General features: G+C 38.5%; 1 protein-coding gene across 1 annotated transcript; it reads right to left on the reverse strand.

The window, feature by feature from the left end:
* Positions 1-5,529: 5,529 nt before the first annotated feature.
* On the reverse strand, positions 5,530-8,536 carry LOC147850579 (oxygen-evolving enhancer protein 2, chloroplastic-like). Its single transcript, XM_087336275.1, has 4 exons — positions 8,151-8,536; positions 7,329-7,561; positions 7,007-7,057; positions 5,530-6,115 (listed from the first exon to the last, which is right to left on the reverse strand). The coding sequence occupies exons 1-4, from the start codon at positions 8,443-8,445 to the stop codon at positions 5,855-5,857; spliced, it is 840 nt and encodes a 279-aa protein (XP_087192401.1). The 5' UTR covers positions 8,446-8,536; the 3' UTR covers positions 5,530-5,854.
* Positions 8,537-12,681: the final 4,145 nt, after the last annotated feature.

The raw sequence follows: 12,681 nt of genomic DNA on the forward strand, positions 1-12,681 counted from the left end.
ACCATACTTAAGCTGAGTAGCTAATTAGCTAAGCGGTAGCTATTTAGCTACTACCATAGTTTAGTGCAGTAGCTAATTAGCTACTACCATACATTAGTTGAGTAGCTAATTAGCTACTACCATACTTTAACTGAGTAACTAATTAGCTAAATGGTAGATAATCAACCACTACTATAGTTTAGTACAGTAGCTAATTAGCTACTACCATAGTTTAGTACAGTAGCTAATTAGCTACCACCATACTTTAGTTGAGTAGCTAATTATGTAAGTGGTAGCTAATTAACTACTACCATAGTTTAGTACAGTAGCTAATTCGGGTACCATAGTTTAGTACAATAGCTAATTAGCTACCACCGTACTTTAGTTGAGTAGCTAATTATGTATGTGGTAGCTAATTAGCTATTACCATAGTTTAGTACAGTACTACTCGAATTAGCTACTACCACCATACTTTAGTACGATAGCTAATTAGCTAGTACCTATCATGATATAGCAAGACTCAAACCCATGACCTTATGTTACATGGGTCGAGCTCTTGACCATTACACTATCTATTGTAATACGTAGAATATTATTTTTATTTAAGTTTTACTATAGAAAATTAATGTATATTCCAGATTTCTCTGGAACATTCTAGAAGCTTCAAGACTACTCCTGAGAACACTATAAAAGGAGGCACAAGGCATTATTTCAAACCAAATCGATTCAACACCAGTCTTAAGCCTCCAAGCCTTCCCTGTATATTTTTCTCACATAATATATCGTTGTCATCATCATTTTCTCTCTCTCTCTCTCTCTCTCTCTCTCTCTCTCTCTCTCTCTCTCTCTCTCTCTCTCTCTCTCTCCTTCTCTCGAGTGTTCTACACCCTCTATTCCTCTTAGTACTAATATTCCTCTCTTAGTACTAATTTCTTCTCTCTGATCTTCGACTTCCACACTGAGTTGTTGGAGCCGGTTAGCTTAAACATGCCGCCGAACGAGTCTTCCATCACTCTGATACCACTTGTTGCTCTCGTGACCAGCCACAGCCGGTTACCGTTCGTATATCCGTGTGCAAGAAGTAACGCTCAGACAGAAAACCAAAAAACGGAATAGCTAAAAACAGAGAACACGCAGATTTTACCGTGGAAACCCGAACTGGGAAAAACCACGTGGAGTCCACTTACTCCGAAACAAATCACTATGATGATGAGGGGGGTACAACAAGAAACTCAGAGGAAACGACCTCGAGTTCTTCTTCGTCAGCAGACGGCTATAGAGTTGCACTTACTCACACTCTCCCTCTCTCACACATTCTCACAATTACAAAGAGCACAGCCCCATTCTCACTATCTCACAATAATGATTATTGATACACATATAATGATTGCCCTAGATGCTTATATACTAGTACAACTTTCGGACTATTTATAGGTATAGCCCATAGAGGCTTATTTCAACTATTTACAGATATAGTCTCCCGAGTTGGTTGTCTACACGATTTCGGTTTCTGCCTCAACTGAGTTCCTCATCAACTCGGCTCTTCTCTTTTCCCATCCGGAGGAACCTATTTCCCAACAGAAAATTCATGTATATTCTCTAGATTACTCTGGAACATTAGACTAGAAACTTTAGGTATACTCTTCATAATACTATAAATAGAGGCATATGGCACTATTCACAACCAATTCGGTTCAATGCCAATCTTAGGCCTCTTAGCTATCCTTATACTCTTTTCATATAATATACTTCCCTATTATCATACTTCTCTCTCTCTCTCTCTCTCTCTCTCTCTCTCTCTCTCTCTCTCTCTCTCTCTCTCTCTCTCTATCTCTATCTATCTATCTATCTATCAATCTATCTATCATTTTCTTACAAAGTTTCTACAAGTTAAGAAACAAACGCCCTACACCCTCCTCCTTGAGACGGGATCGCTTCCCATTGAGATCATGGCCATGGAAAGGGTTTTTGAATACATGCTTAAGGTTAAAAAAAGTCCCTCACATCGACTTCCTAGAATTTCGTGGGAAGCAAGCAAAAAGATCCAAAAGACGTATAAAAGCAAAATTTTATGTTCCAGTTGGATGCAAGATATAGAAAAATGGTTTCGTAGATGGGATGTGAGACACTTGCTTCATGATGCATCATTAGACTCCTCTGTAAATGAGGCCTTTTTGCAACGCCAATATATCATGACATGGGACACATGCGGAGGCACACGCTTCACACATTATACTACACATGTTGCACCTAATTACAAAACCATATTCTTTGCGGAACGGGGAAATCGTACACATCGATACATGTTAGAGCCCATACCGTTATCTACCATTCGAACCATTGCTTCCATTCGACTTAGCTCACATGCATTGCGATGTGAGATAGGGCGTTGGGGCACAAGTGATGAGAGTTGTCAGCTATGCACACTTTGCCCTAAACAAGTTCGCGAGTCTGAGTATCACACTTTGATACAATGCTCTGCCTTTGATCATATTCGACCATGCTTTCCACATCTCTTCAACCGAGCCCAATCCTTGCATGAATTCCTCTCATAACCACAATGTGCACTCTCGATTGCAACATTCATTGGTAAAGTTCTTGAACATCGAGAGTCACTACTCACTTTCACACGTATCATGTGAAATGTAATATTTTTGGTCTCATAGGTCATATTTGACCTCCAAAGACGATAATATAATTTATCTCTCTCTCTCTCTCGTGATCCTCTCACAATCTCTCTCCCTTCTCTCTACATCTCGTACTAATTTTGATAGTACTCTCTCTCTATCTCTAGTACTAATCCTCTCAGTCTCTAGTACTACTCCTAACATTTGTTAGAGCTTTTTGTAGAAAGAGAGACTGGAAATCACAATCTTTGTCATTTCATGTACATTGATGGTTATACAATGTATTATGGAACCCATGATATTATATTAATTTCCATTGTTGCCATGAACAAATAGGGTTGTCTATTTTGTCTTGCAACCTCTTAGATATTTGTTGTGGATAATGAAGGAAAAGATGGGAATCACATAAGTTACATGGAACGATCTAGCAACCCCTAAGCACTTTGGGAGAGTTGCAATATTGGACTTATTTATGTATATGATGGCTCGTACATTTCATTATAGCAAGACATGTGTTCTGACACACAACCATGAGTATATCTATTGTCCAATATTGTATTCAGAATAAGAGTATAACAAATGGGAGGTCAACAATTGAGGCATCATGGTAGCAATTACAAAAAGGATGTATTCCACTTAAGATTCCTCTTTCTTCATGTGTTCAACATTTGGTTGTCTCATGGCATGAAGAACTCTCGTCATTTGTATGTATACCATCATGTCTAGTACAGAGCATTGTAATGTTAAATTGTTATTATGTTGGTGTTGAAAGGAGAGATTAAGCTCTCAATTTAATTGACTATTTCGTTTTAGAGTCTACGAGATGGGAGATATATTGAGCCTCAATCTCAAAGAATTTTGGCGTTTGTTGAAGTGCGCCAATTATTTTGTATCCCACCCAATTATGTATTATAGCAAGACATGTGTTCTGACACACAACCATGAATATATCTATTGTCCAATATTGTATTCAGAATAAGAGTATAACAAATGGGAGGTCAACAATTGAGGCATCATGGTAGCAATTACAAAAAAGATGTATTCCACTTAAGATTCCTCTTTCTTCATGTGTTCAACATTTGGTTGTCTCATGGCATGAAGAACTCTCGTCATTTGTATGTATACCATCATGTATAGTACAAAGCATTGTAATGTTAAATTGTTATTATGTTGGTGTTGAAAGGAGAGATTAAGCTCTCAATTTAATTGACTATTTCGTTTTAGAGTCTACGAGATGGGAGATACAATTGAGCCTAAATCTCAAAGAATTTTGGCATTTGTTGAAGTGCGCCAATTATTTTGTATCCCACCCAATTATGTATTATGTGTTTATCTGACAACAACTCCATAAAATAATATTGATGTAAGGTCCTTTACATCCTCAAATAGAAGAGCAATTGTATTTATTGGTGTTTACAAGATCAAACACCATTTTTACAAGTGACTATACTAATCTTTTGTATCATTGCTCCGTTAAGTCTTTTTTGTATCATGGTTATCATCTAACAAGAATAGAAAGTACAAAACTTTGATTATGGATTGTAGTAGATCTTAAAACGTAGTTGGCATTCTAGATTACAACTTGTCACAGAGAGTTTTGATTAGGAATTTACCTTCGATGTGGACTAGCAATGAGCAATTACTTATTTTGCACTATTCAAATGGAAGGTTGTACTCATCGTTTCATATAATGTCCGATTGCTTTTCACATTTGGAGCTACAATTTGGCAAGTTCTGTCTTGGTGTTATTTGACACCAAGACATTGGGTCAACCCCAAATAAGGGATAGAGAATGGTTTCCTATTTATGTGATATTAGAGTTTGCTTCATAATTAGAATTTGTACAATGCTATTGTATATGATGGTAGGCATGGAGCCAAAGCATATTTACGAAAGTTGAAGGGAATACCAATGTGACAAATTTCTTTACTAGAGCAAGTAGACATTTTTTCTTGATCGAGTGTTTGTCTTTCTTATTGGCAATTTAATATGTTCCACCACTCATCTAGTGGTGACCATGCTTTAATACCATTGTAGGGTTTTTCACAAAATATATTAATATAATTGTGTGCTATCATAGAGAGATAGGTAGAGAGAGATGTCTTGCCTATTGGCAATTAAACATATTCCACTACCCATGTAGATAGTGGGTAACCATACTCCATTGTGAGACCCATTGTAAGTAGTGTTTTTCACACACATTAATTAATATAATTATGTGTTTTCACCCAAAAATGAAAAAGGAGAGAAACCTTAGTATCTATAGGAAACCCAAAACACAAGCTACAAGGTGGGGCAGAGCACACTAATAGGATTAAACTTTGAAATTCCTCAATTTGTGATTTTCAATGCTTCATGTTATGATGATAGATATATCTCTAGTATTCATATGCAAAAGGCTGCACAAGGTGGATCGCAAAAGCCATAGAAATCAAGAAGTTGAAATGTGAGGAGCTGCCCAAGTCACAAGCTAGAATATGTTTGTATAACTTTAATTAATAGTGATTTCATTTGTCCTTGTTGAAGGTGGTACAAACTAGATTGGTGCAGTAGCATACCGACCAACAATCTACTTTACGTCTACCAAATAGGAGGCACAGCTGTGTCATATTCAATCAAATTCAAGAACACAACTTAAATCCAACAGATTACTCCCAAAGTGCATTTTGATATGTGAAATTTATTGCTTATCATGACTGCTACTTACACTAAAGTGAAATAGGTTAAATCAATGATCTTGATACATCTGAATGTAGGAAAAGTAAAGAATAAGTTGGTATTAAATCCGTTGATAACTGTATTAATGAAGCTTGAAATATGATTGACTAGAAACAAATTTCACTAAAACTCTGAATATATGGTTAAGAGAATTATAACTGAAGTATTGCTAATGAACATACACCATTGCAAATCATTCCATGGCAATAAGATAACACCACTATTTAGATAATGACCGATACATAATAATGTTCCTACTTAAGCCAGATCTTTGTAATACAAAACAAAACTTATTTCATTTTTGAACATTACCATTACAGTTTGGACATGATTCATGAATCCTTGCAAAAATAAAACAAACTCAGTTTCTCTGTGTGCTGCAAAACAAAGAAAGCAATAGAAGCATGCTCTGAGTATCAACATGAAAATAATACGATTTCTTGTAACAATGAGAACATCGCATATTTACTGAGGAAATTCAGCAAGGATTTCAACTTTGGAACAATCAAATCATTTCAAAGGAGAATATTTTATGCAACACTGAATGAGTTAACAGCTCCTTCTACAAATTTCTTAGCTCCTTTGAACCATCTCTTATCACCGGCCTGAGCTTTACAGACATAGAGTTTCCCACCAGAGACTGTTGCTGCAATGATCTGATGTTTACCACCTTCGTCACCATCGGCAGTTCTCGTGAGAATAGAGATGTTGTAATAGTCCTTGCCATTGATGCTAGGAGTAGAGCTCTCAAGAATGGACGCAATAGCTACAGCATTAGGATCAAAACCTCCCTTCAAAATCACCAATGTAAAGATAAGAAAGTTAGAACATAATCATAGTGTCAAAATGTCAATGCATAGGTATCATAATCAGAATACATTCATGGTGTCCAATAATTGTAATAACTTTGCATTGTAATGATTGCTAAAAGGAAGAGTAATGCTTATAACAGTCCTAGTGTTTAGATACCTTTTAAAAACTTTTCGAGGTAAAAATTAGTTATGGTAGTGTGATGTAACACATTTAGGCGAGTAGTATATATCACAGAACACTTTGAAGATAGCCAAAAAAGGTTCAGTAAATAATGCACAGAATGACACACAAGTCATAGAATCAAAAGCAAACTCAAGTTGAGAAGCTTAGCATTCATTATATCCCCACAAACTCTAAAGAGAAGCACCATTTTTCATCAGCCTCAAACAATTTAAAAGCGTGATGCACAATTTAAACATTCCTTCACAAATTGTAGGGGGCAAACAGAACTATGGTGCAAGTAAACAGTATAACACAAGAAAATACAGGCAGATCTGCTGATCCTACAGTGCAAGGAAATAAAAATATAATAATTTGATAAGTCACATAAACTATTTGTAAAGCACCATACAACAGATAGGAAGAAATCATATCGACAAGTTTTTATGGATATACGATTGGATAAGTTCTATCTAAAGAGCTTCAATATGATAACAATACAGGAAAATACATAAATTACAAATTGTAACTGCAAGAAATTACATAAACTATCCAACATAGTTACAAACAGAATGGAGAAGATTATATCCTAAAGTTCTAATGGACATCTAATCAGTCTTCATAAATGCAGCCAGTTTCATTATTGCAACATTTGTTCAAAGTACAGCTTCAATTCAAAAGAATATGTAAAGATAATACTTTTTAGTTACCTCAGAAATGGTTTTGCCAGAATAGGCTTGCTTTCCGAGCAAGAATGACACCTGACAACAACAGATTCTTCATCTCAAATACATATATAAAATAGTGATGCGCGGAATATACAAAATCTTTCAAAAGAGAGATTCAAACATGTCAGAAACATGCATCATATATTCATTCAAGCTATGAAGAGAAAGAGAAACAAACACTTAAAATTTCTAACAATGAAAGAGAGCCAAACACCTACATGCTTTCTAAGCTAAAAGACCTTCACCAAAATCAAGCATACTATATATACAAAGAGTTTCCAATGGAAGAGATTCAAACACTTACAGATTCAAGAAACTGTTCTGGAGATCCATAAGCTTTAATCGAATCCTTCTCAGCCGGAATGATAAGAACTGCGAGGTTACTGTTGGCATCAAAATTGTCTTCATATCTCAACACTGTGCCAGGGAACTCTTGCTCCTTGCTAGGATTCCATTTTGCAGGAATATTGAGAGTGAAGCCATCACCAGAGACAGTGACAAATCCGGTGTCTTTCTTTGGTGCAGCGAAAATGTTTGCTAATCAAAAACGAAGAAGACGAAACAGGTGAGAAAAGGCCTAGAAAAGAGACAGTAGAACGAGGCAGACATTTCTACTTGTTATCAACATAATCTGCGTGAAAGAAGAAGTAGAAGAGGATGAAACGGTTGAGAAAAGACAGCGAAATAGAGGAAAGAAACATAAAAGCGGGATATGAGCTGATGAAGAATGAAGACAATGAAGAAGAGGAGGATCAGAAAGACAGTAAAAAGAGGCAAATGTTCGCCTTAATAAACTGAGATGGCATTAAAGACAAACAACAGCAAGAATGATAAGAGAGAGTAAAAGAAAGCGGAACATGCCTTCATCGCCATAATAGAATAAAGAAGACGAGGAAGAAGAAGAAACGACTAAGAATTTTACGGATATAGAGTAGAAAAAAGCAAAAGTTTACCCGCATTATCATAATGCAGAAGAAAGGAAGAGATTCAGAAGAAGAAACAGCTGAAAAAATTTTGATTGAAGAAGACGCTTACCTCCATCTCCACAACCGGCATAAAAGAAGAAGATGAGAAAACAACAACAGAGTAACGACAGATAAAGAACGAAAAGTCGCAGATATCTAACCTGCATCACCATAAGCAGCGTGAGCTGGAGCATTTGATATGGCGGCAGCGGCAACAACAGCGGCAATGGAGATTGCAGAGCGACGAGAGATGGACGAAGAATCAGAAGAATCAGAAGAAGAGACCTCAGATTTCTGTGCAGAAGAACGACAGACGAGGAGGGAAGGTTTGCAAGAAGGAGAAGAAGAAGGTCTGATGGAGTAGTTAGTGGAGCTGCTGACAGGAGATCCAGAGATGGAAGAAGAGCAAGAAGCAAGATTTGCGAAGGAAACAGCAGCTGCGGTTGAAGATGCCATAGCTATGTGGCGATAGCGTTTGGCGATTGGCGATGGACCTTCTTCTGTTTCTGTCTTCCCTTCTGCTACTTCTTTCTTCTTTCTTCTTCTTCTTCTTCTTCTTCTTCTTCTGCTTCTTCTTTCTCCTTTCTTTCTTCTGGTGATGACGTGGAATTTGTTTCGATTTAGTTTGCCACATAAAATTATGTTTATTTTCTGGATAAGGGTCTCTGGCTTCCTATTGGTGCATCCAATCCACGTCATCGAGCCCTTTCACACACATCTATCTCTCGAATGATCCAATTCCATCCTTTCTTTCTCCCTTCTCTTTCTTCTTATCCATTTGAATTTTTTGTGTATTTTGTGGCCCTTGTATGGCTCTACCCCCCCCCCCCCCCCCCCCCCCATCTACCTAGTAAACCATAATAAACATATCGTGATTGGGAGGATGTGTATTTTACATGTTTTTGCATTCGACTTCCTGCACTTCACTCGTATATATATCTTCACATGTTTGGTCCCTCTATCTTTCTGTATATGGGGATGTGAATACTAGGTGTTTCTGCAATGTGTGTCAGTTGGTATGTATGTATGTATCCCAATTACCCAACTTCGCTATGTGTTCAATAGCTTCATCATCATCCTGTATTAAAATCTACAATATCACCATATCAAGCAAGCAATAGTAGAATCTGCAATTTAAACACATGAAGCACACAAATAGTAAAATCTACGATGTCACCTTATTAAAAATCCAATAGAAAAATCTACGATGTCGCCTTATGATACTTTTATAAATGAAAATTTTATTCCCAATATTTAGAGAGTATTTAAAATTTGATTATAAATTTAAAGTGAACAACCATTTTGTGAAGTGCCCAAACATTAAACTTTAAAATGTCACCAAGACTTATTAAGCATCCAACAATTTTCTTGTTTGGATTAGCACATTGGATGGTATTGGGCATCCGACTAACTTTACCAACCACTTGTAATTATAGAGCCGATAGATGAATATTGTTGAGAGAACAAACTCAACATGAGGCCAAATCGGCTAAAGAGTCGTAAGCTGGATCGGCTGGAAGCCGATAGGGCTGTAAAGGTCGTAAGTGTCGTTAGGACCTATATGCCTAACTTATAGGAATATTATAGGCAAGTACGACAGCTAGGAAGTTGCACCTTAGGCATGAACTCAACAACATCCGGCAAAGAGACATGTTAGTGGCCGACTGCACCTCCAAAATCAAGGAGATCTACAACGCACTAGGGTCCATCAACGTGACGGTGGGCAAAGACAAAATGGTATAGGTCTGCCTCGGAGGTTTGGTGCAAAGGTTCGGATCATTTTGAATGGCGATTTGTACGAGAGAGAATTTTTCATCAATTTCGACTTATTATAGATGCTCCTAGTTGAGGAGAACCTCGTAGGTGCATCGAGGAGCACGCACACCGACATCCAGGTGTTGTACAAAGAGGCGGATCGGTACGCAACAATGGCGGCCGAAATGAGTGAAGGACTAACAAAAGTGCTGACCACGAGGAAAGCGAGTGGTGGAGAAAGAAGGCCGATTCGAACAAAGCAAAATCAAGCAGTGTTTATGAGTGGGGGTGGAGCCTAGAATAGCTCCAACCCCCTCCCATGGGGTTGGGCATGACGATGAGAGAGAAATTAGAGAGGAAAACTTCTTGTTGTTGTCATTTATGCCCCATACGGGGTTATATCGTTACAATGAGGGTTACACATCAATAAGATATGTAGGGGTACATACCCCTTTAGCCATCCACACACATCTTGTCCACACTCTTTCATATCTACACACATGCAGACATATGTGCATGTATTCATACACATACAAACATGACTCACTCACTCTTGTGCACATGCACATACACTTACAACAAGACTTTTCACACTTATCCATTCCCCTACCTCTCGTACAGATAGCACATGCACACTCGCGGGCACAATGCACTGCACGACTAAACCCACAAATGGCCATATCATCAATATCAGTACTTGGACCAGAACTCGCTCGACCGGAACTCTCTCAATCTTATCATATCTCTTCGGTCGAAACTCCCTTGACCAGAACACACTTGACACAAACAACTCGTTCTGTCAGCACATCTTCAATGACACGATCTTTCCCGTTCTGTCGGCATGTCCTCAAATGTATTAACTTCAGCATTATCTTTCTGGTATTCAAATAACATGTGTGTATGGTGTATCTATGTGTTCTTCCTTAAGTTTATTTCGTGTGAGTTGTCTCTTCTGTTTTTTGAAATTTTATTATTTGCCCTCGGTTTTATGCCCTCGATGTTTCTGAAATTGCTTCGAATGCCCCTCTCCTTGTCTTCCTTGTCTCTTTTTCTATCTCTTCTCCTCGATCAATCCCTTCTGTGCTGCACCAGATGTATCTCTGTCCTGTGTTCTTCTTCTTCGTCTCCTGCTGCGTCTTCTTCTTCTTCTTTCTTTTACTTCTGTTACAGCTACTGATTCGTACTCTTGTTTCTTACTTTCTACGTGTAAGCTTCCGTGTTCCTTTCCTTCGGCTGCTCTTTTTTCTTCTGTTTCGACTGCTGCGTATTCTTCCGTGTCCCTTCCGATCTTTCTCTTCTTGTCTGTTGGAGCTTCACGATTCTCCTTAATTAAGAGGGATTTTCTTCGTAGCACTGGTGGAACACGTTGTCGGTTACTACTACTACTTCTGTTGTGCTTCCAATTCCTTCCGAGAGGAGGTTGTCGAGAGGGGGCGGTGCTGTGATGGGCGAGGGGGTTTTCTCTCGCCTCTTTACGTTGGCCTCTCGAAGCTGGTGCTCTAATTCTTCGAGTTTGGTTGTCGATTCTTTCCATTGTTGTATCGCCAGTTCGGCACCATTTCACGCTTTCTTATTGTTGTAGACCATGTCCTTGACCGCCCTTGTCGGTTTCGCAAACTCTTGGTATACTTCTACCAAAAGGCCATTTTCAGAACTGGCAACTCGATTTGCAGATTGGAGGACACTTCGATCGGCATGGTCGCCTCATCTACTTCGCTTGAGAGCTTTCAGAGTGGGAGTAAGTTGTTGTGTGCGTGACGAGATTTGGGCTTTTGTGCTTCGTCTTCTTCGTCTTCGCGTGAAATGAATCCGTTTCGGGGAAACGGGATTTGTAGTCGTTGCGATTCTCGAGGAGTGACAGTGTGCCCTAGATTCAGAATCCTTGTCGCCATTACTGTCACACATTGGGAAAGAACTGTACTTGCTTTCTTGGGTTCTTTGCATGCTACTTAAATCGTTCTTGGTGGGGATTTTTTTGTGTGTGTGCATGTAACAGAATGCAACGGAAATATACATGTAAAATATACCTAATTTACAAGTCTGACCTTTTTGCTTTTATGGTGGCTGGGTCCTCCTGCCAATGTTGATTTTGGTGGTATTTCCCTGTCCACTCTTTCGTTGCCGTGATTTGCATCAATCTGTTGGTGGTTTGTGTCCCTCATTTGATTTTCCTCTACGATCGGATTTGGGGGTGTCAACTTGAGCCATGGTTTTAGTTGGAACCCTAAACCCAGTTTGACATTACTTCTTTGGCTAAGGTATCGATCTAGTACCTCCTGTTAATTTCGTCCACAATCCAATATGGTCCCTCACGTCTCCCAAATTACCACCCTACCACTCCACTTATCACTAGTCCATCGGAACTTAAGCTTCCTTGACATTTGTTTGAGCCATGTTTGAATACTAATGAATGATCGCTTGTTTCCTTATTTGTGTTGATCGACAAAGGCTTTCTGTTGGTGTCGCTCTTGCTCAAGCTTACACATGCTATCGATCCTTTCTTCCCCAAGTGCAAGTAAGTGCTCTAGCCACTTTTGTTCAGATTAAGCTTTGGGCAGTTGTTTGGTTGTCTGCACTTGAAATTTGATTGGCATGATTGCTTCTAATCCAATTGAATGAGCAAGCTCAACATGGGTTGGATTGGATGAAGACTGATTGGTTAGGCCCATATTGGATCGAAGAGCCAGATAAAAGAACCGAATCCGCGAGGAGCACTAGGTCAATCGTTAGTGACCTACGATCCTAGTTTAGTAGGTAGTTATATTTTTAGGAGTTAGTGTTAGTAGTTCAGTTATGAGCATTGAAGTACTTGTTAATACTTATGACTGTCCTTTAAGGACTTATATAAAAGTGTTATTGAGAGACAAGCTCAACATTAGGTGCGTAACCTAGTGCATAGATTGGGTGCGTAAAACCGTACACAAAATATGGCTGTAA

Source organism: Azolla caroliniana, unplaced genomic scaffold (assembly GCF_043228905.1).
Source record: "Azolla caroliniana isolate FFs.n. ecotype wild unplaced genomic scaffold, voAzoCaro1.0.p SCAF_21, whole genome shotgun sequence".
Taxonomy (NCBI): Eukaryota; Viridiplantae; Streptophyta; class Polypodiopsida; order Salviniales; family Salviniaceae; genus Azolla; species Azolla caroliniana.

Coding starts and splice junctions, on each gene's coding strand:
- LOC147850579 (XM_087336275.1), bottom strand. CDS start 8,445: ATGGCATCTTCAACCGCAGCTGCTGTTTCCTTCGCAAATCTTGCTTCT. Junction 7,562..8,150: donor CGCTGCTTATGGTGATGCAG/GTTAGATATCTG, acceptor GTTTTTGATTAG/CAAACATTTTCGCTGCACCA. Junction 7,058..7,328: donor CAGAACAGTTTCTTGAATCT/GTAAGTGTTTGA, acceptor TGTTGTTGTCAG/GTGTCATTCTTGCTCGGAAA.